The sequence below is a fragment of the Tamandua tetradactyla genome, chromosome 12, assembly GCF_023851605.1.
Source record: "Tamandua tetradactyla isolate mTamTet1 chromosome 12, mTamTet1.pri, whole genome shotgun sequence".
In the NCBI taxonomy this organism is placed as follows: Eukaryota; Metazoa; Chordata; class Mammalia; order Pilosa; family Myrmecophagidae; genus Tamandua; species Tamandua tetradactyla.
In genome coordinates this window covers 11,764,177-11,788,719 of record NC_135338.1, presented here as the reverse complement: position 1 = coordinate 11,788,719, position 24,543 = coordinate 11,764,177, and the positions used below count along the sequence as shown (strand labels likewise).

At 39.1% G+C, this 24,543-nt stretch overlaps 1 protein-coding gene and 1 non-coding gene across 2 annotated transcripts in view; both read left to right on the top strand.

Annotated features, from left to right (window-relative positions):
- Positions 1 to 6,612: 6,612 nt before the first annotated feature.
- CGRRF1 (cell growth regulator with ring finger domain 1) overlaps positions 6,613 to 24,543 on the top strand; it is a 78,396-nt gene continuing 60,465 nt past the window's right edge. Inside the window, exon 1 of the mRNA XM_077122589.1 lies at positions 6,613 to 6,827. Within this exon, the coding sequence (XP_076978704.1) occupies positions 6,724 to 6,827 (104 nt within the window). The 5' untranslated portion in view covers positions 6,613 to 6,723. The remainder of the gene's footprint in view (positions 6,828 to 24,543) is intronic.
- Positions 8,154 to 8,255, top strand: LOC143652767 (U6 spliceosomal RNA). Its single transcript, XR_013160830.1, has one exon. It is a non-coding gene; the product is annotated as a U6 spliceosomal RNA (small nuclear RNA).

Genomic DNA, 24,543 nt, shown 5'->3' with positions numbered 1-24,543 from the left:
ATGAGTCCACAGGGGCCATGCAGACCTGAGGTCCCATTATCCCCATGCCCACCAGGAGACCACGTGAACGCCCTGTAATTCAGATGCTATTTTAGAGAGAAGAGAAGAGGGAGAGAGGGAGAAGACACTAAGAATTTCATTGAAAGAGACCAGCTTTCTGATAGGGGCAATTAAACTTGAGACTAAACTATCTTTAATTGATAAATTTAAGTGCTCCTTCTTTTTCCCCTTTTACTAATCAGTGGAGTGAGGATTCAAGAGCAAAACTAGGTCAGTTATAGATAATAAAGAAGAGCATTCTTCCTGTTCATCTGAGAGTTTTTAGTTTTTATGCTAATGTAGTTACTTGGTGCTAAGTAGTCTAATGGACATGTGCTTCTTTCATTGATTTATTAATTCAATAACTGTGTATTGAGCAACCACCAGACATATGCTAATCTCAAACATTAATTAGGTATTCTTGTGCTTGAAAGCTGGGTATCTAAAGGCTAACCAGGAGTGTTCAGACACATCAGGGTCAGGAGTGCTCCCGTGCAAGATACACATGGGGTGCTAAGGGAAAGGCATCTCTGAGGGTAGGGAAGGATTCAGAAACACTTCCTGGAGAAGGGAACTTCAGAGCTGAATGTTTAAGGATAACTAGAATTTACCTGGAGAAGGAGAGAGAGGAAAGAAGAAGACCTTTGCAAGGAGAGAAAAGAGCATAGGCATACAGAGAATTCCAGGATCTGCAAATTCCCAACTTCATTGATTTTAGGGTTCATTTTCTCTCCCAGGTTTTAACTTCTCTGCAATCAGAATGCACCTAACCATTCAGGGCATTTTACAATTTCATTCTTGGTGACAGGTAAAATAAAGTTGACTCTTAAAGCAGATTACCCCAAAGCAAATGAAGCTTAAGCTTTGGGAACTTTTTATACTTAATTTTGTTTTTGTGATTTTGTGTTCACCTTCTTAAAGTGTATCCTGATGGCATACACATCAAGCCTCACAAATCCTGCATCCATCTCTAGTGTTTCCTAGAAAATTGTTAATTAAATAGGACTAAAAATTAGGATTTGTAGGGAATGGTAAAAAGGAGGAGAGGAGATCAGGAATGAATAATGAGGGATTAGAGAATTTAAGATCAGATTTCAGTGCATGACAAACACATTCGTGCAATTGATGGTAGAAGCCAGAAACCTCAACTCCTGCCTCTCTCTTATCCTTCATGTACAAACCATAATTAGGACTAGGACCTGGATACTTCTTCTATGGCAAACACTCCTAGTTCTCCCCCAAACTGTTTCCTCCTCCTTCTACAAGTAATAGAACCTAATAGTTAGTTGGGCACATGGCTACCTTGAACAAAGACTGTTTTCCAGTTTTCCTTACAGTTAAAAGTGGACATGAGGCTGAGTTCTGGCCAATGAGATATGTAGTATACCCTTAAAGTCACCTTAAACGGAAGTAGTGTCTCATTCTTCATTCCTTTCCTACCCCCTGTTAATAGGAATATGGAGATGATGGCTGGGGCTGCAGCAGCCATCATGGACCATAGGGTGAGGTGACCTTGGGAATGGGGGCCACATATGGTAGAGCAAACAGAAGAAGCCTGGGTTACTTACACTGTGGATCACTATACTAACCCTGCATTGCCTACTGTATTAGTTAAGGTTCTCTAGAGAAACAGAATCAACAGGGAACACTCGCAAATATAAAGTTTATAAAAGTGTCTCATGTGACTGTGGGAACACAGAGTCCTAAATCCATAGGGCAGGCTGTGAAACCGACAATTCCAATGGAGGGTCTGGATGAACTCCACAGGAGAGGCTCGCCAACCGAAGCAGGAAGAGAGCCTGTCTCTTCTGAATCCTCCTTAAAAGGCTTCCAGTGATTAGATTAAGCATCACTCATTGCAGAAAACACTCCCTTTTGGCTGATTACAAATGGAATCAACTGTGGATGCAGCTGATGTGATCATGATTTAATTCTATGAAATGTCCTCATTGCAACAGACAGGCCAGCACTTGCCCAACTAGACAAACAGGTACCACCACTTGGCCAAGTTAACGCATGAACCTGACCATGACACCTACCTTTGCACTTTTACCTGAAAGGGGAAAAAACTATTTTGATTAAGACAGTCTTGTTTTTGGCTTTCTGTCACTCACAGATTAAATTATTTCTAAGTAACAGTCTACTTTGCTGCAAGTCATCATTACCATCCTAATCAGAGTTATCGGTATTTTTTTGTCTTGACTTTCAAAAGAGTCTATTCACTGATACCCCCACATTCACTCCTGTCCTTCCTGACCTTCCCATCAGTTTTCTACAGAATAACCAAAGTGATTGATTCAAAAGGCAAACTGATCTCCACTCTTCTTCTTCAACCCTCTTAGAGGCTTTTTTTATTACTTTTAGGGCGAGTTGAGTTCATTAAAATGGCAAGACTCCAGCAGAGTCTGGGTCCTACCTCTCTCTCCCTCTTCGTACCAGTCCCCTCCTCACCATCCAGGCTTTAGTGACATTGGCCTTCCAATTTCTTGGGTTTGCTGTGGTTTCTCCCACCTCAATGCCTTTGCATGTGTTACAGCTTTTTTATATATTTATACAAATAAAAGTTTATTGTGCAAAATTAAGGCTGCCTGTCATTTTCAAATTCAACAAAGCAATGTCATGTCTTCGAGGTACCAAATGGACTTCCTTAAAACCACGTAACTGATTAAACAGCATGAAGAACATCATCCTATTAGTCTCTTCTGGTAAGTTATTAAGGACTAAAATAGAATTTGGAGGATAATCAGGAACCTGAGGATTTGGTGTTGTATTTCCTTGGGTGTTGGTTGAATTTGGTGTTCCCAGACCAGACTTTCTGTTTGCAGTTGTTGCAGTCTGTTCCACAGTTTTGGCTTTTTTCTTTTCTTTGTCAGTAAATGTGCCATGTATTTTAGATATTGTATCAGAATCTGATTTTGCATACTGGATTTGCATTGGTTTACCATAAAATGGAAATCCTTGTAACTGTCTCCAGGCGTTTGTGGATGAGCCCAGTTCCTTAAGTATATGGAAGACCTGCCCCCTCGTCCTCATAGTCTTCAAAGCTACCATATCTACCACATGGCCAAACTGAGAAAACAGGGCATACAGGGATCCTTCAATTCTTCTGTTTAAATTTTGTCATTCATATTGTTGATATAAATTGGGTGTGATTGGGACTGATATCCATGTTTTCATTTAAATTGTCCAAATAACCTGAGGCCTGCACAGTCTCCTGGCATGTGTTGTAGCTTTTGTTCTAAGTGCTATTCTGTCCTCCTGTCCCTTTGCATGATAAACTATCAGATCTCAGCTCAACTAACTTTTCTTCGGAGAAGACTTCCCTGATCTACCTCACCAAGGCAACTAGTTCTCCCATTATATATTCTCATAGATCCATGAATCTCCATTTAATAGCTCTTACTATAATTTTGTCTTTACATTTTCATCAACATTCTTTGGTTAATGCCAGTCTTTTCTATTAGATAATAAGCTCCATGAGAACAGGGAAATGCCATTGCCTTAGTTTGTTAGGGCTGCTGTAACAAAGTATGAAAAATTGGAGGACTTAAAACAGAAATTTATTGTCTCACAGTTCCATTTGTTTATGACCCTATTTCCAAATAAGGTCATATTTATAGGGGAGACTCCTTCCAACCTTCTGGTGGTTTCCTGGCAATCCTTGCTCTTCAATGTCTATCTCAGTTGTCACATGACATTCTTCTCTCTGTGTGTGTCTGGGTATCCTCGCCCCTTCTTATAAAGACACCAGTCATAGTGGATTAATGGCCTGCCCTACTCCAGGGTGGCATCATTTGAAGTGAACAAATTCCATTTGTTTATGACCCTATTTCCAAATAAGGTCATATTTATAGGTATGGGGGTTAGGACATCAACATACATTTTTTAGGGGAAACACAGTTCAACTTACAACAACTTTTGCTTATTATTGTTTCCCTAGTGCCTATTCCAGTGTCTGGCATATATCTGATACTTGGATATTTCCTGAATTAATAAATGAGAAATAAGTGGGAGTCAGATCATGTAGAGGTGGGTATGCCCTTCATTCTCAAGGAAATATAGTGTGACATGCAAAGGTTTTCAGCTGTGTTGTCAGATAATTGTTTTAGTTTGTCAAAGCTGCTGGAATGCAATATACCACAAATGGAGCGGCTTTTAAAAAGTGATTTTATTAAGTTGCAAGTTTGCTGTTCTAAGGCCATGAAAATGTCTAAATTAAGGCACCAACGAAAGGTTACCTTCACTCAAGAAAGGCTGATACCATCTGGCACACCTCTGTCAGCTGTAAGGCACGTGGTGCTGTCTTCTAGCTTTTCTTCCTCATTTCATAGCTTCCTTCCCCAGGGGTATTTTCCTTTTGCATGTCCAAAGATCTTTGGTTGTGTGGGCTCTGTCAGCACTAAAGCTTTTTCCAAAATGGTTCCATCTTAAAGGACTCCTGTAAGCAACCTCACCTTGAATGGGTGGAGATATACCTCCATGGAAACCATCTAATCAAAACTTACCATCCATAATTGGGTGGGACACATCTTCATAGAAATAATAAAAAGATCCCACCCAGCAATATTGAATGAGGATTAAAGAACATGGCTTTTCTGGGGTACACGACAGTTTCAAGCCAGCACAATAATGTATTATGGAAAATCATTTTTTGCCAGCAGTGTGCAGAATGCTTTAGAAAGAATCTATGTCGGAAGTAGGGTGACAAGTTACAAGTGGGAAATGACAAGGACTTGAGTTAGGGTTGTATCAGTTCCTATTCTTTCTGAGAATTCTTCAGATTGGATCTCAGTTTTTCATATTGCTGGTTTGGAATTTGGTTTTCATGGCCTGGTTGGCGCATTGTCTTTGTCCATCTTTTTCCATCTTCCAGTGTGTTGCTGCTGTAATTTTGTTTCCTGCTCTTGTTTTTGTTGATTAAAAAAACAAAAACAAAAATGCTTTGCTATAGTTTTAGTGGAATTTTGGAAGGGTGCAAAATTAGGTGCAGGTATTTAATATACCACTTAAGCCTGGAAATCTCTACATTTTATGTTATGAAATTCTTTATTGTTTTATTATAATAAAATTGCCTTTCAAATTGGCCACATTTTTGTTAAGTGACAATAGCAAATGAGGGCAAAATTTTGGATGAAAGGTGGAGACTGCAAATTAGTTTTGAAGGGCAGTATTTCTCCAGAATTTTTAATATGTGCATAGTTTTTGAATCCTAGGAATTTATAGTAAGGAAATAATTTAGCTTTAAGGATGCTAATTACAGTGTTGTTTATAACAATGAAAAAAATTGGCCAACAATTGAGAGTTGATTTAATCAACTATAGTACTTTCACAAGCTAGATACGTAATCACTAAAAATGCTATAGAATCCAAGTGATGTGACGGTGGCTCAGTGGCAGAATTCTCGCCTGCCATGCCAGATACCTGGGTTGGATTCCTGGTTCCTGTCCATGCAAAGAAAAAGAAAAAAAAAAAAGGGAAATGTTATAGAACGAAAGCTTCTTACATAGTGCAACTCTACTGAATACATGATCATTTTCTAAGGAGCGTGTGAAGCCACAGAACAAACTTAGCTCATCTTACTACCCCACCATCAATTTTATTGGTCACTTGGGAGTGTGGCTGACATTACTAGTTGCCTATCCTGAGGTTCATTCTCCCTTTCTTCCTTGGTAATAAAATCCCTCTTTGTAGATTTTGCTGATCAGAATAAAAGACATTTCCTGGTCTCTGTGTGACTTTGGGATTGAACTGAAACCAATGAGATGTCAGTGAAAGTTTCATGAGGGACTTCTAGAAGGCTACCTAGATGCAGCTGACTCAACCCAGATAAGGGGATGGTTGAACATTTCTCTTGTAAATTACTATACTTAAAAGCTTCTGCTTGGTTAAAAATTATCCATAAAAATATATGGATAGATAGACAGATATATAAAAATTAGAGTGAAAACGAATACAAAAAATGTTCAAATATCTGACTAATTCTAATTTGAGGGATGTAGGGGGAGGAGAAAAAGAGGGAGGAAAGTTGATTTATTTTTGTGATTCTCTTGGATACGAAATGCTGTTTTTCCTCTATCATTAAATCAATCTGAAAAGGTCGACAACCCTTATATAAGTTGCTTGTGGTAGAAACTCCTTTTGTTTGTTTCTTTGTTTTGTATAGTGCCTATTAGTAAGTCTTCCAGATAACACAAGAACAGGTGTGGGGTTATCTTACTTTGTAGAATCCCGGATGCTGACCCGACTCCTCCTCCCAAATTTGCCTGGAATCTAATATGCAGGATTTAAAATCGGTGCACTTGGATTTCGGACTGTGCCGGGGCAGACTAGCCGAGAACTCACTTGCTGAATATCAAACCCGGGAGTCCCCGGCAGGACAAGTAGGGGCTCTGCCCCCCTGCCCGGGCAGGAGCTTGCGAACCAACGAAAGGGGCGTGGCGTAGCGAACCAAAGAGAGGGGCGTGGCGTAGCGAACCCGACGAGAGGGGCGTGGCGTACCCTTTAGGCGACGTCCTGATTGGTCTGCCTGCTCCGAAGGGCTGACCCCGAGTCTAGCCTACAAGAACTCCAGGCTAGCACCGAGCTACAAAATTTGTCCTCTCCGGGGCACCGTCGCGCCTGTGTCCCGGGCCCAATGGGCTGGGCTGGACGCTGGAGTCCGGCTCAGCGAAGGAGAGGAGCCTGATGGCCGCGGTATTTCTGGTGACGCTCTATGAGTACTCCCCGCTTTTCTACATCGCGGTGGTCTTTACCTGCTTCATCGTGACCACCGGCCTGGTATTGGGATGGTAAGTATTCCGGGGCTAGGGGTAAGAGGCGGACAGCCGCGGGATGAAGGAGCGGTGGGCTGCAGGGTCACTGGACGGGGGCGTTGGGGGCAGTGGGGAGCCAGCGCCGACGGCTTCGACCGGCCCCGGGAAGAAAACGAGGTGGGCACGGCTCCTGCGTCACTGCCCTGCACCACGGTGCCTATCCCGTCGCGGGGGGCGTCTGGACCGGGTGAATTGGGGTGTTTTACCTAGCTTTGTTTCCAGGTGATACAGCGCCAGAAAGGGGCTAGTGCGAGTACTGCGTTAGGATGCTTGTCCAACAGGCTGCTTTCCAATGGACGCCTACTGTGTGCGCGGGATAACTCAGTCAAGGGTACAGGGCACTGTCTTACTTGGCCTCACATCTACCGAATACTCCACATTTTGAAATGTGATTTAGTCGCTGGAACTATAGAATCCTAATTTTAGTGCTGGAAGATAGCTGAGAGATTGGTTGCATTAGGGAATAGAGCTAGTTTACCCTTTGGAGACCAGGAGAACAGACAGTTAGATAATACCCCAGCAATTCTTCTAGAGATTCCAAAATTTCTTTCTTGAGATGCCCCTGTATCATTTTAGACAAACCTTATGAATACTGCTGGTGGAAACCATTTTTTTCTCCCACATAGTTTTTCTAGACCGCAGCCACCAAAGTTCCTTTGGAAATACGGTGTTTCCAAATAGGTCAACGGTAGCTCTAAATGGATCACATCTGTGGCCTGGGACATAAGAGAGAGAGCTCCAGTGAGTGGAGAGACTTGAGCTGGATTTTGAAGAATGAGTAGTTTGAAAAGTAAATGGAGAAGAGAAGGTAATTCAGAGAACACAGCATGAGCACGGGGGAAGAGGAGATACATGCTGATGAATAGAGTAGGCTGTGTAGAAGGAGTTAAAAAATACTCTTTGATCACATATATGTGGTTATTTAGAGAATGTGCAGACCGTTATCAGTTTCTGGAAATATATACAACCTTTAGGAACTAACCAGAGTATCACTATTTCTACATTGTCTCCCATCCCACCAGCAAAAGACTGTAAAATTCCTTGTTCGGCAGTGGGGGAGGGGTAAGGCCAGTCTTACACAATTTGTTACTCTTGACCCATCAAATTTTACTGCTGTTTTTCATTTTCAAGAAAGTTTGTAGTTGATGTTAAGACGTTGCCCAAGTGAGGGTAGGCCATGGTGGCTCAGCAGGCAGAGTTCTTACCTGCCATGCCAGAGACTCAGGTTCGATTCCCAGTGCCTGCCCATGCAAAAAATAAAATAAAATAAAAGCCACTCTAATTGGTGCTGACTTCGACAAAGTATATGGTTCCATGTACTAAAATTGGAACGATACAGAGGAGATTAGCATGGCCTCTGCACTCAAGGATGACATGCAAATTCGTGAAGCGTTCCATATTTTTCAACTTATTAAATTCCCCCTTTAAAAGCCAAAAAAAGAAGTTGCCCAAGTGAGAAAAGCAGTCTTAACACAGGATTTCTTTTTTTTTTTAATTAAAAAAAAAATTAACAACAAACAAACAAAACAGTAAGATATTCCATTCTACATATATAATCAGTTAATTCTTAATATCATCACATAGTTGCATATTCATCATTTCTTAGAACATTTGCATTAATTTAGAAAAAGAAATAAAGACAACAGAAAAAGAGATAAAACAATAACAGAAAAAAAAGTTATACATACCATACCCCTTACCCCTCACTTTCATTTACCACTAGCCTTTCAAACTAAATTTATTTTAACATTTGTTCCCCCTATTATTTATTTTTATTCCATATGTTCTACTCTTTTGTTGATATGGTATATAAAAGGAGCATCAGACACAAGATTTTCACATTCACAGAGACACATTGTGAAAGCTATATCATTGTTCAATCATCATCAAGAAATATGGCTACTGGAGCACAGCTCTACATTTTCAGGCAGTTCCCTCCAGCCTCTCCACTACATCTTGAACAACAAGGTGATATCTATACTTAATGCATAAGAATAACCTTCAGGATAATCTCTCAGCCATTGACAGTCTCATTTCACTCTTCCCCCTTTTGGTCGAGAAGGTTCTCTCAATCCCTTGATGTTAACTCTCAGCTCATTCTAGGGCTTTTCTCAGTCCCTTGACGCTGAGTCTCCATTCATTCCAAGATCTCTGTCCCACGTTGCCAGGAAGGTCCACACCCATGGGAGTCATGTCCCACGCAGAGAGGGGGAGGGTGGTGAGACTGCTCATCATGTTGGCTGGAGAGAGAGGCCACATCTGAGCAACGAAAGAGGCTCTCTTGGGGGTGACTCTTAGGCCTAAATTGTAAGTAGACTTGACCTATCCTTTTGGGGTTAAACAAACCCCAAGACTGGGGGCTCAGCCTGTAGCTTTGGTTGTCCACACTGCTTGATTAACACAGGATTTCTTAATGACTATAATGTTAATGTTATTTTCTTAAACAATTTTCTTGCACTAAGAACAGTAGGCAACTAGTTGATCATTCCATTATATGCTTAAAATTTTATTTTCAATGGGTCAGCTAATTAGATATCTGTCTTTAGTATTGGGAAAGGGAAATTGATTGAAGGCTGTACTGATAGTGGTGGGTGGAAAGTAGTTAGGTATCTCTTTTCTGGGACAGTTAAGAGACAGACCTTGAAGTCAAACAGACCAAGGTTCAAGTCCTGGCTCTGGCTCTGCTAGGCTTAAGACTTGGTTTGAAACTTTAATGATTGCCTAACTCCCTTATTTAGGTATGACTTATGCAAAGGTGGAATCCCAGGTAATTGTAGAACTCTCTTTTTGGATGTCTGGGCTAAGCACTGCTGAGGCCACAAGAAACATGTATGTGCTGGTCACTTCTATTCTGATTTTGGCCTAACCAGTCACCCTGAGCCTAACTCAACAATTCTTGATCTGGATTAGCTTCACCCATGTAGATAAAACTTTTTACTAGTGTTTATATGCAAACCGAAGTAAGTCAAGGCCACAGATTCATCAGCTAGAAATGCTGAAAACTTTGGACACACCGTCTGGATTTCATTAACAGCATCTTTCCAGTAGTACCCTAGGCAGAATGGTGAACCAGTTAAACCACCATGCTTTTCATCCTTTTTTAAAATCTCTATTGGTCTTTTTTTTTTTTTTAACTTTATTACTGCTCTGAGTTTCTCATTGCTTCCTCTCTCCATTGCTGCTCTCTTTTCACTATATGGGAGTAGAGAAAGAACAGGAGCACCTGGTCATTGGAACCCCAATAGCAACAGCAAAAAATCATGTGACTGGAAGTATGGTATTTCTGCTTAATTACATGGTGGCTGCTGTGAGCATGCTTCAACTAATAGCTTACATTTATTAAGCTCCTACTATTTGCCAGGCACTGTATAAAAGAAGTCCAAAATGCCATATCCATGCTTTAATAATCAAGGACTCTGACTCAGCAGCCTGGCTTCCTCTTGACTGTAGGTTATTAAGCTGTTGTGTCTCGGCTTCAAGCCACCCTTAGGTACTTTGTTTTTTGATGTCAGGGTACAACCTCTAAGCCACATTTCTCCTGTGCCATTCCCTGATTGAAGGGAAGGTTAGGTGCCCTTGATGAAGGAACCAGTACTGTCACAAGTGGATATGGTGAATTGAATCATCCTCCAAATATATCCCAAAGCCTATTGCCTCTCAGCTGCAAACACACCCTTCTGTGATCTGCTCTGTGATGCTGAGGCTAGGACTTTGCAAAACACTTTTCCATTTTGCTAGTTGGCTCTCTGTTAGGCTCTGCCAAAGGCAAGGGTGAGAAAGAGAATGGAAGGCTGGAGGAAGAAGACCTCTCTGACCATTTGTTTCCTTTTCCTGCTCTGTAACACTGTAGCAGTTCTCCTTCACCCTAGCAGTGACAATGGGCCTCAGTAACAGCAGTTAATTTTAGCTTACAATTTTTCCTCCTTCCTAGAACCAGCCTTATTGTAATCCTTCAGAGATATCCCATTACCTGGCCACCACTCTCTCCAGCTTTGGGGGATCCCTTCTCCAAGCTTCTAAATTGTAATAATTTCAGAATCTTTCCTTTGTATCCCCAGATCTAGCCCAGATCTAGGAGTATTAACTGCTTCCTGCTAGGATACCTCAGTGTTCTCATCTTGCCATTTTAGTTCTCCTGTGCTTGGTTAACAATACTTTATATTAAATTGTTTATGTTTAAATAATTGGTGCAGTTCTTGTCTGCTGCCAACCTTGACTGTTATACTGACCTTGGCTATTTTTCATCTCACTTGTAAATACTTCTGGTTGTATGTGTGATGAGGTTGGTGATGAGGTGCAGATTCCGTCTTAGGAAAATAATTTAACTTTAGTCTGTATATGTGTAAGGTGTTAAGTATGTGATGCCTGCATTGGCAAGAATTTCTTTTTAACAACCTAGAAGAAAACACAAAACTGTTAGAGCTTTCCAGAGCTTAGCAAGCCTTTAAGATCACCTATTGCACCTTTCTTTTTACAATTAAAGGCACAGAATTTTAGAGATTGAGTCACTTTCTCGAAGTCCTGCTCTTAGCATGGCAGTTCCCTTAGGTACAACCTTCCTCCCAGAGATTTTCACATGGATGGTTTTTATATGCTGATGCAGTCTCATACAACTAGCCAACTGAGAACATCAATTCCTCTGTCCTTGAGAGATTGCACAGGAGAGAAGGCCCCCCAAACTAACAGCTGCCAGTGTGTTTTCTGATTGGTTTCAGAACTGAAGGCTGAAGGGATGATAGAAATTGTTTACTTTTGAGCCTGAAACTTTAGTTTCAAAATAACATTTATTCATGAGGGACTTCAAGAAACTCTAGCCACAAGGAAAGGAGGTCAGTCTTACTGATTCACCTGCTGGCAGAAGTTTAGGAAGTGTGAGCAGAGTAAGACGTTTGTAGTACTCAATATTTTGTAGTAATTCACTGAACTATATGTCTGTTTTGTTTATTTTCTGTATGTATGTTGTCTTTCACAATAAAAAGCTTAAATAAGAAAAAATAATTTAAAAAGTCAAAGATTGAACAAGATTCATAATCTCAATTTTAAAAGATGGATATGAGCCAAGTCAGACCCTAGAATATTAAAAAATGTAGACCCAAGATTAAGCATGAGAAATGAGAAATCCAGAGAGGTGAATTTCTTTTAATAATAGGTGTGCTTTGCCAACTCTTGATATGATGCTTTGGATAGACATGCTTAGAGAGAACTGACATTTTGCATCTCAAATATTCTGGAGTGTATACAAAGCCACAGAGTGGATATGGTGTATCTTCCTAGAACATTGCTTTTATGTAAAGATTTAGAGAAAAAAATAATTTTTTCTATTAAAACTAGTTATACCATAGAGTAAGACGTATTTCAGAGAAATTTCATGTTCATATTGGACTACTTCCAGATATTTCCCCAAATCCCTGATGTTTTTGGATTCTGGTCCTTATGTCTTGAAGGATTCTTTAGTTAAAAGTTTTGAGTGCAACATGATAAAGTATGTGAAAAAACAATGCTTGAACCTACTGTAGAAAGGAACACCACAAGATCTGAGTTCTGGTTTGTAATGTTGGTAGCATGAGTATAAGGAGCCCAACAGTGAAAGTTAAAAAAAAAAAAAAGAAATTGAAGTATTAAAGTGGTGAGAAAGGGGCTAGGGAGTCTGAGTATATTCAGAATGGTGTTTTCCTTTGTTTTTTGTTTTTTTTTTGCTCAAGGCGTGAAGGAACGAAGGAAACGAGGGGAAGTGTGGTACTATGTCTGTAATAGAAAGGTAATATTTTGTGTTTCATTACTCCAAATTTCTGATAACTACTAAAAGACACTGGAAGAATGATGAACAGTGGAGATGTAAGTTGCATGTTAGTTGCTTCTGAGGATCAAAGAGGAGGGGTTACTGGATTTCTTTTTTTCTCTCTAGCCCTTCTCTGCCAACCCCTAACCCCACTGCATTAACAATATCAACTGCTAAAACCAGTTATAAATACTTTACAGGTGGGGATGTAGTGGGGTGCATTAACAGAAAGACCACACAATATCGAATTGCAAGCCAATTAGGAGTCTTTATTAGCCTGCCAGCGACTGCCTCAGAAATCCCAAGAAGGAGGATTCAGAGAGCAGCACCGTGGGGCTTGCAAGGTGGACTTATAAAGGCTGAAACGGCAAGCTTATTCACAGAAGCAGAGAAGTGGCGTTTGTTTCACAGACCCACATCCTGGTTTTGCAGCTGTGAGCAAGCAAGCTTATCTACAGAAGCAAAGGGTGCTATTAGCTTTTGCGAGAACAGGTTTGTGTGATTCCCACATCCTGACCCCATTACCGGGTGTTCTTCATGGGTCTGGGGGGGACTTTCCACTCGGCTGGGGTCGAGCTCCTGATCCTCTACAGGGAAAGGACTTACAAAGAGGTTAAGTGATTGCTTAGGTCACATGGTTATTGTCTTGTTCCTCATCTTAGGAAGAAAGCTTTGACTCTTTTTCCATTAAATTTGAGGCTAGTTGTACATTTTTATTAGTTTGAGGAAGTTCCTTCACATTCTACTTTTTTTTATGTTAATAATTTTTTTTTGTTTTTCTTTTTTTTAAATTGTGAAATATAGCACATATACAAAAAAGCAATAAATTTCCAAATACATTCTAACAACTAGTTATAGAACAGATTTTAAAGTTTGGTATGAGTTACAATTCCATGATTTTTTGTTTTTTCTTCTAGCTGCTCCAAGACACTGGAGACTAACAGAAATATCGATGTAATGATTCAGCAGTCATTTGTTAAACCCTATCTTCTCTGTTATTATACTCCGCTTTAAATAACATATATATGTAAAAGCAGTACATTTCAAAGTACATCGCAATGATTAGTTGTAGAACAGATTTCAGAGTTTGGTATGGGTTACAATTCCACAATTTTAGGTTTTTATTTCTAGCTGCTCTAAGGTACTGGAGACTAAAAGAAATATCAGTATAATGATTCAGCACTCATACTTATTTGTTAAACCCGACCTTCTCTGTATAACTCCATCACCTTTGATCTTTCTCCCACTCTTTAGGGGTATTTGGGCTATGTCCCTTCTAACTTTTTCGTATTGGAAAGGGCTGTTGATAAAATGGGATAGGTGGATGGAGCTAGTTGGTGTTTTGGAAGGGCTGGCCCCTCTACATTTTAGGATTTATCTGGTCCAGGGACCCATCTGGAGGTTGTAGGCTTTGGAGAGTTACCCTAGTGCATGGAACTTTTGTAGAATTTTATATACTGCCCTAGGTAGTCTTTAGAATTGGCAGAAATGGTTTTTCTTGGGATTTGGCAAATTATGATAGGTAGCAATGTCTAACTGAAGCATACGTAAGCGTGACCTCCAGTGTAGCTTCTCAACTCTGTTTGAACTCTCCCAGCCACTGATACTTTATTTGTTACACTTTTCCCCATTTTGGTCAGGATGACATCATTTATCCCACAGTGCCAGGGCCAGACTTATCCCTGGGGATCATCTCTCATGCCACCAGGGAGAGTTTCATCCCTGGATGTCATGTCCTGTGTAGGGAGAAGGGCAATGATTTCACTTGCAGAGTTGGGCTTAGAGAGAGAAAGACCACATCTGAGCAACAAAAGAAGTCTTCTGGAGGTGACTCTTAGGCACACCTATAGCTAGGCTAAGCTTCTCTGCTACATACATAAGCTTCACAAGAGCAAGCCTCAAGATCAAGGGCTTGGCCTATTGATTTGGGTGTCCCTAATGTTTGACACAGTATCCGAGGTTTCCCTGGTGGTAAAGTTTAATAGTTTCAAAATTTTTCTCCCATCCCTCAAGAGACTTTTCCAGTACTTTTCATTAACTGCTTAATATTCTTTGGGATGTATCCAGGCATTACATTAAGCTATACAGGATTAAAGGCTCTCATTCTTATTCTGGGCTCCCTGTGTTTGGTTGTTTAAATGATCTATCCAGACAGGTTGAGTTAGATTATGTGCTACAGAAAACCTAGGTTCTGGACATGATAAAACTTTCTTCCTTTAGTCTGCAAGAGTAGGTGAAACTATAAAATACAGGCAGTGTGTTCCTTACCCCTGTATTCTGAATTACCTTAATTCCAACCTGATCAGCTTTGTTCTTATCTCTGAATACCAGGTTATACGTCTATAAAACAGCCCCTCAAAATCCAGAAATAACAATTACTACTCTCGACTAAATATAACTTCTATAAGAGCTTACAATGTAGGCCCGGGTTTTCTTGTATTTTCTAAATGAGACGTACACTATTTGCTCTTTTGTTTCTGGCTTATTTTGCCTCACCATATGTTCCACAGGTTCATTCACATTGTTGCATGCCTCACAACTTTGTTCCTTTTTGTAGCAGCGCTGTGTTCGATCATATGTTTACACCATCATTCACCAATCTACTTCTTGGTCAGTGTGTCTTTCAGCCACCTCTATGTACTGGGCCTCATGTATAATGTCCAAAGTTAACAGTTCATCAGCACTCTCAATGTTAGATAATTTCATTGTTCTCAAGAGAAAGATAGCCAATAAACACATCCTCACCAAATAGAAAATCCAAACCTCTCCTTAACTCTTGTCCCTCCCCCCATTATGTACCCCTGGTGTTGCTGAGGTACTGTTGATGTTTTCCTGTTAAACATAGCCCAGACCATGCAGTATCATTTTCCCCCTATACCCCAAACTTCTACACTCTTTGTACAAGAGTCATATCTTTGCAGTAGTTCGTGCAAGAACTTATTTATATTTGTAGTGTTAATTGGTGGGACACATGAGTCTATACAATCCCTTTCAGTCATGCTCACCTTCAATATGGTGATATTACTTATAGACCCACTAGTGAACCACCTTCACTCCTATCTATTCCCTTACAGTTAAGTTCAACCTCATTAGCAAACTGTTCACCCATCTCAAGCTTCTGTGTATCTCTAGGTTCCCTATATTCTGTACTATAAGCCTCTGATTTTACCTTTATCATGGTCATAAAAGTGGAATCATACAGTATCTGTCCTTTTGTGTCTGGTTTATTTCACTCAGCATTATGTCCTCAAGGCTCATCCATCTTGTCATGTGCTTCAGGACATCATTTTGTCGTACTGTACTGCGTTCTATCATATGCATATATTACATTTTGTTAATCCACTTGTGTTGTTGGGCACTTGGATTATTCCGTCTTTTAGTGATTGGGAATAGTCCTGCTCTGAACATCGGTGTGGAAATCTCTGTGTCACGGCTTTCAGCTCTTCTGGGTATATACTGAGTAGTGTTTTGCTGGGTCATAGGGCAACTTGATATTTAGTTTTCCGAGGAACTGCCAGACTGTCTTCCATAGTAGTTGTGCCATTATACATTCCAAACAGCAGCCCATAAATGTTTCTCCACATCCTCTCCAACATTTATAGTTTCCTGTTTGTTTAATAGCAGCCATTCTTATAGATGTGAGGTGGCATCTCATTGTAGTCTTGATCTCCATTTCCCTTATAGCCAATGAGAATGAGCATCTCTTCATGTGCTTTTTAGCCATCTGTATTTGCTCTTCAGAAAAGTGCCTATTCATTTCTTTAACTTGCTTTATAATTAGGTTGCTTGTTCTTTTGTTGTTTTGTTGTATGATTTCTTTATGTATATAAGATATCAAACCTTTATCCAATGTATGATTTCCAAATATTTTTTCCCATTGAGTTGCTGCCTTTTTGAGAAAGTCTTTTGAGGCACAATAGCATTTGATTTTGAGGAGTTCCCATTTATCTATTTTTGCTTTTGTTGCTTGCGCTTTGGGTTTAACGTTTAGAAAGGTTTTTGTATCTAGTCCTGTTGCACAGTCTGTATCCCTTCAGCTTCAATTACCCATTGTCTTACCCTGTTTCTAACTCCTGCTGAACTCTGTTACCAATGACATATTTCAAGTTTATTCTCGAATGTCCGTTCACATCAGTGGGACCATATAGTATTTGTCCTTTAGTTTTTGGCTGGATTCACTCAGCATAATATTCTCTAGGTCCATCCATGTTATTACATGGTTCATAAGTTTATCTTGTCTTAAAGCTGCATAATAAAAAAATAAAATAAATAAAGTTTAGAAAGGTACCTCCCATTACTAGGTCTTGAAGATGTTTCCCTACGTTTTCTTCCAGGACCTTTAAGGTACTGGTTCTTATGTTTAGATATTTGATCTGATTTGAGTTAATTTTTGTACGGGGTGTAGGTAGGGGTCCGCTTTCATTCTCCTGGTTCTTGACATCCATTTCTCCCATGCCCATTTATTGAAAAGACTCTTTTGTCCTAGTTCAGTGGATTTGGGGGCCTTGTCGAAGATTAGTTTATCATAGATTTGGTGGTCTATTTCTGTGCTCTTGATTTGATTCCATTGGTTAGTACTTCTGTCTTTGTGCCAGTATCATGCTGTTTTGACCACTGTGACTTTATAATAGGTTTTAAAATTGGGGCGTGTTTATCCCTCACTTCATTCTTCTTTTTTAGGATGCTTTTAGCTATGTAGGGTTTCTTTCCCTTCAAGATGAATTTGGTAACGAGCTTTTCCAAGTCTTCAGAATAGGCTGATGGAATTTTAAGTGACACCGTGTTGAATCTGTGGATCAATTTGGGTAGAATTGACATCTTAACTACATTTAACCTTCCTATCCATGAGCATGGAATGTCGAAAAGTTTAGATCTTCTTTGATTTCTTTTAACAGTGTTATGTAGTTCTCTGTGTACAAGTCCTTTACATCCCTAATTAAGTTCATTCCTAGATACCTGGTTCTTTTAGTTGCTATTTTGAATGGAATTTTTTCCTTACTTGACTCCGCAGTTATGTCATTGCTTGTGTATATAAATATTGCTGATTTTTGCCTATTAATTTTATAGGGTTCTCCAGAGAAACAGAATCAACAGGGAACACTTGCAAATATAAAATTTATAAGTGTCTCGCGTGACTGCAGGAACGCAGAGTCCAAAATCCACAGGGCAGGCTGTGACGCTGACGACTCCTATGGATGGCCTGGATGAACTCCACAGGAGAGGCTCACCAGCCGAAGCAGGAATGGGACCTGTCTCCTCTGAGTCCTCCTTAAAAGGCGTCTGGTGATTAGATTAAGCATCACTAATTATAGAAGACACTCCCCTTTGGCCGATTACAAATGAAATCAGCTATGGAGGCAGCTGACATGATCATGACCTAATCCTATGAAATGTCCTCATTGCAACAGACAGGACAGCACTTGCCCACTCAGATAAGCAGGTACCACAACTTGGCCAAGTTGACATATGTCCCTAACCATGACAGCCTGCCACCTTCCTGAATTTATTAGCTCAGTAACTTTGTTGTAGATTTCTCAGGATTTTCCAAGTACAGCATCATGTCATCTGCAAATAATGAAAGTTTTACTTCTTCCTTACCTATTTGATGCCTTTTATTCCTTTTTCCTGCCTGACTGCCCTCGCTAGAGCTTCTAGTACAGTGTTGAACACTAGTGGTGACAAGGGGCATCCTTGTCTCTGTCCCAATCTTAGAGGAAAAGCTTTCAGTCACTCAACATTGAGTACAAGGCTGGCTGTGGGTTTTTCACATTTGCCTCTTATCATGTTGAGGAAGTTATGTTTGATTCCTGCCTTTTGGAGTGTTTTTTTCAGAAAATGATGTTGAATTTTGTCGAATGCTTTTTTAGCATCAATTGAGATGATCATATGCTTTTTCCCTTACTATTTGTTAATGTGCTTATTACATTAACTGATTTTCTTGTGTTGACCCATCCTTGCGTTCCTGATCTAAACCCCAGTTGGTTATGGTGTATAATTCTTTTAATGTGCTGTCTTTGATTTGCTAATATTTTATTGAGAATTTTTGCATCTATTTTCATTAGGGAGATTGGCCTGTAGTTTTCCTTTCTTGTAGCATCTTTTCCCAATTTTGGTATTAAAGTGATGTCAGCTTCATAAAATGAATTAGGTAGAGTTGCCTTTTCCTCAGTTTTTTGAAAAAGTTTGAGCAGGATTTGTGTTAGGTCTTTTTGGAATGTTTGATAAAATTTCCTTGTGAAGCCATCCGGCCCTGGGCTTTTCTTTGTAGGAAGATTTTTGATGACTGATTGAATCTCTTTACTTGTGATTGGTTTGTTGAGATTTTCTATTTCTTCCTGAGTCAATGTAACTTGTTTGTGTGTTTCCAGGAATTTGCCCATTTCATCTAAGTTGTCTTGTTTGTTGGCGTATAGTTGTTCATATTATCCTCTCGTGATTTCTTTTATTTCTTCAGGGTCTGTGGTAACACACCCCTTCTCATTTCTGATTTTGTTTATTTGCATCCTCTGTTTTTTTCTTTGTCAGCCTTGCTAGTGACCCGTTGATTTTTTCGAAGAACCAACTTTTTGGTTTTATTGATTCTTTCTATTGTTCTTTAGTTCCCCTATTCCATTTAACTCTGCTTTAGTCATTGTTCTTTCTCTTCTGTTTGCTTTGAGGTTAGTTTGCTATTCTTCCTTAGGTTCCTCCAGGTGAGCAGTAAGTCCTCGATTTTTGCTCTTTCTTCTTTTTTAGTATAGGCATTTAGGACAAAAATTTCCCTCTCACCACAGCTTTTGTCGCATTCCATAAGTTCTAATATGTTGTGTTCTCATTTTCTTTTGTCTCCAGATGGCAATTGATTTCTCTAGTAATTTTTTATTTGACCCACTTGTTGTTTAAGAGTATGTTATTTAATCTCTCTATGTTTGTAAATGTTCTTGTTCTTTAGTGGTTATTGATTTCCAGCTTCACTCCATTGTGATCAGCGAAAGTGCTTTGAATAATTTCAGTGTTTTTAAATTTATGAAGACCTGTCTTGTGCCCTAGCATATTATCTGTCCTGGATGTTCCCTGAGCACTAGAGAAGAAGGTATATCTTGGTGTTTAGTGGTGTGACAACCTATATATGTCTGTTAGGTCTACTTCATTTATCAAATAGTTTAAGTTGTCTATTTCCTTGTTGATCCTTTGTCTCATTGTTCTGTCTATAGAGAGGGTAGTGTATTGAAGTCTTCTGTTATTATTGTTGAAACATCTATTGTTCCCTTCAGTTTTGCCTTGTTTGCCTCATGTAATTTGGTGCTCATTGATTTGGACCTTAAACATTTATGATTGTTATATCTTCTTCGTGAATTGTCCCTTTTTTAATATGTGATGTCCTTCCTTGTCACTTACAGCATCTTTACATTTAAAGTCTATTTTGTCTGATACCAGTGTAGCTACTCCTTTTTTCTCTTGGTTACAGCTTGCATGGAACATCTTTTTCCATCCTTTCACTTTCAACCTATTGTATCTTTGGGTCTAAGATGAGTCTCTTGTAAGCAGCATATAAATAGATCATATTTTGAAATCCATTCTGTCAGTCTGTATCTTTTAATTGGCATTTAGTCTGCTGATATTCAAAGTTATTACTGTAGAGGTAGTTCTTGAATCTGTCCTCTTATCCTTTGCTTTTTATTTCTTTGTTAATTTATTTATAGATTCTTTTCCCTCTTTATCTTTTTATTGTTTAAGTTACCTTTACTGATACTCTTTAGTTCTGTACCTTCCTCCATACCTCTCTCTTGTCTTTTTTCAGCCAGCAGAAATCCCTTTAGCATGTCTTGTAGGGCAGGTCTCTTGTTAATAAATTCTCTCAGCATTTGTTTGTCTGTGAGAAATTTAATCTATCCCTCACTTTTGAAAAATGACTTTGCTGGATAAAGAATTCTTGGCTGGGAGTCTTTGTCTTTCAGAATCTTAAATACATCTTACTTCTGCCTTCTTGCCTCCGTGGTGCCTGTTGAGTAGTCTGAACTTAGTCTTTTGTGGCTTCCCTTGTATGTGGTGAATCATTTTTCTCTTGCTGCTTTCAGGACTTTATACTTCTCTTCAGCATTTGAGAGTCACATTAGTATGTGTCTTTTAGGAGGTCTATTTGGATTTATTGTATGTGGGGTTTTTTGGGCTTCTTTGGTATGCATATTCATGTCTTTTATAAGAGTTGGGGTGTTTTCCCCCGTTATCTGCTCAACGAATCTTCCTAGCCCTTTACTCTTCTCTTTTCCTTTTGGGACCCTGTTGATTCTTATATTTGAGTACTTTGTGTTCATTTGCCTGAGCTCCATTTCTGCTTTTTTCCCATCTTCTTTGCCATTTGTTCTTTTGTACATTAGAAATCAGTTGTTCTCATGGGTTATCAGGTTGGGGCCTATTGTAAAGGGTCCTAGATTGTCAGCTCTTACAGCAGTCACATATATCCAGTAGGTGTAAGTGTTAATTCTAAATTCTGAGATTCTGAGCTGTTTGTATATAACCTGGTCATTCCCAGAAACTTCAGGTATTTATGTGATACCGAAGACTCTGAGACTATGAAAGTCAGCAGTACCCAATATAGGAACTGTTTAAAAAGTTGGAAAAGTGATCAGACTTCAAGTAGAGATATGCATGAAGCTGATCTGGATAGAACTAAGGTATATCAGAATACAGGGTAAAGGATAATATTTTAAAACTTCAACTTCTGTGTGAGACTAAGAGGAGAGATGTTTATTTTTTGCAAAATTTATATTTTGTGTAGTGCATTACCTTATTTAACTTGTATGTCAGTTTAGTTGAACATCACAAGTACAAGGAATCTTGAGTACGGCATGAGATTTTGTTGGTTTGTCCAGGTTAGTGTGATGCCCCGATGTATCCCAGAGTAATTTGGGCAGTGAATAAACAAGTATTTGTAAAGCCCCCTTGGGAGACTGGGAAGAAAGGAGGAAATATTTAACTTCCCCATTTAGAAAATTTCTGATATTCTCACAAGCAGTAGGGACAACCAAATCAGTAGGCCAAGACCTTGTTCTTGGGGTTCATCCCTATTCAATTTATTCCTGCAAAGGATAGGCTAAACATACCTAAAATTAGGACTAAGAGTCACCTCCAGAGAACTTCTTTTGTTGCTCAAATATCACCTCTCTCTCTAAGCCAACTTGGCAGGTGAACTCACTGCTCGCCCCCCCCCACGTGGGACATGACTCCCAGGTATGTAAATCTCCCTGGCAGCATGGGATAGAAATCCTGGGATGAGCCGGAACCTGGAATCAAGGGATTGAGAAAACCTTCTTGATCAAAAGGGGAAGAGAGAAATGACACAATATAAAGTTTCAGTGGCTGAGAGATTTCAGACAGAGTCGAGAAGTTATCCTGGTGGTTATTCTTATGCACTATATAGATATCCCTTTTTAGTTTATGGTATGTTGGAGTGTCTGGAGGGAAGTACCTGAAACTGTTGAACTGTATTCCAGTAGCCTTGATTCTTGAAAATGATTTTGTAAAGATACAACATTTAAAATGTGATTGTGTGATTATGAAAACTTTGCGTCTGATAGTCCTTTTATCCAGGGTATGGACAGATGAGTAAATAAATATGGGTAATAAATAATAAGGGGGAAAAAGGGGAAAATAAATTGGTAGATGGAAATAGTAGTGGTCAGTGAGAGAGAGGGTAAGATGTATGGTATGTATGTTTTTTTTTTTTCTTTTTCTTTTTCTAGAGTGATATAAATGTTTTTAAAAATGATCATGGTGATGAATACACAACTATGTGATGATACTGTAAGCCATTGATTGTACGCCATGTATGGTCTGTATGTGTGTGAAGATTTATCAATAAAAATATTTAAAGGAAAAATAATTCAGTTGTCCTGTCCTCTAGTTGGCGTATTCTTTCTTTTGCCTCTTCAAATCTGCTGTTGTGTGCCTGTAGTACAGTTTTAACTTGTTCTGCAGTATCTTTCATCTCTGTGATATTTGCTGTTTTTCTGTTTATTCTTTCAAATTCTTCTTTATGTTCTTCTAGTGTTTTCTTGACATCCTTTAATGCATTAGCTCATGCACTGAATTTATTTAGGAGATTTTTATGACTGTCTTTGATTAGTTGTTCCACATTTTTTGTCTTGTTGGTGTTGTAACTTGCCCCTTGGCCTGGCCATGTCTGCCTTCATGTCCGTGACCTTGTGATTTTATGTTGGCTTCAAGGCATTTGAGTGTCTTCATAAGGTTATTTTGGAAGTTGATTTCCCTTACCTGTCTGAGGTTTTGTATTTGCTTGCGTTTGCGTTAAAGGTCTCCTTTTGCTCTTGGATTGTCAATAACTCCCCACCAAACAAGGCTGGATCTCATGCAGCAGATACGACTCTACTTGAAGATCTCTTGAAAGTGAAGCTGATAGGCTGTTTGCCAGACTGCACTTTCTGTGTCTTCCCAACAGATGGAGTCTTTGGCCACCTTTTCCCTTCAGGCTTCACCTCTCCTGGACTGCAGAAGTCAGCTGAAGCAGGATGGAGACCTGGTGCAGTTCCAGCCAAGGCTGCTGGTCTCGGCGTACACGGAAAGCTGCCAACCTCTGGGTTGGGTGGTACACAGTGTGCACCTTGGGGGAGAATCTGCTTGTGGGCCCAGTGGTCCTGGTGGTTGCGTGACTCCTGTATGGGATGACCTTGGGCTGTAGGACTGAGTATTGTGTGTTTAGTTTCTAAATATTTGAAAAATTTCCAGATGCCTTTCTGTTATGATTTATAATTTTATTTCATGGTTAGCAGAGAACATAGTTTGTATGATTTGACTTCTTATAAATTTATTGACTTATTTGTGGCCCAGAATGTGGTCTCTCTGGTCAGCGTTCAGTGTGCACGTAAAAAGAATGTTTACTCTGCTGTTGTTGGATATCTATAAATGTCAGGTCATATGGTTGATGCTGTTGTTCAAGTGTTTGGTATCCTTACTGATTTCCTTTTTTCTGGTTCAGCCAATTATTGACTCGATCAAGACTGTTGAAATCTCTAACTATAAAAGGATTTTTCTATTTTTCCTTACAGTTGTTTTTGCTTCATTTTCTGAAGTTCTGTTAATATGGTGCATAAACATTTAGGATTGTTGAATCTGCTTGATGAATTATGAGATGGCTGTCCTTACTCCTAGTAATATTCTTTGCTGTGAGGTTTACTTTGTATGGGATTAATATAGCCACTGCTGCTTTCTTCAAATTAGTGTTAACAGTTATATCTTTTTCTGCTATTCTGCCTGTAACCTATTTTTGTTTTTATATTTAAAGTGAGATTCTGGTAGGCAGCATATAGTTGGTTCTTGCTTTTTTGTCCATTCTGATCATCTCTTCCTTTTAATTGGAGAGTTTAAATCATTCATATTTAATGTATTTTAATATATATTATTTAAAGTTACCATCTTTCTATTTGTTTCCTAATTACCCCATCTATTCTTTGTTTCCTTTTCCTTCTTTATCATCCTTCATTTGCATCAATTAAGTAATTTATGTTATCTCCTTTCTTGGTTTATTAGCCAAAAAAAAAAACTTTAAGTGGTTGCTTTAGGATTTATAATTTATCTCTAACCTACCAAGTAATTTTATACCACTTCATATGTAGTAAAAAACATCTTACAATAGTATATTTACTTTCCTGGCCTTCCTGGATTTTGTGATATTATTGTCATATATTTTACTTGTGCATATGGTATAAAACCCCACAATGCATTGATACTGTCTTTGCCTTACCTGACTTTTTTCTAAAAGAGATTTAAATAATAAGAAAAATTTTTTTATATTTCCTCACACAGTTATCATTTTGGTTTTCTTCACTACTTTGTGTCAGTCCAGGTGGTGTCATTTTCCTTCTTCCTGAATGACTTCCTCTAATGTTTCTTGAGCATATCTGTTGGTGAGGAATT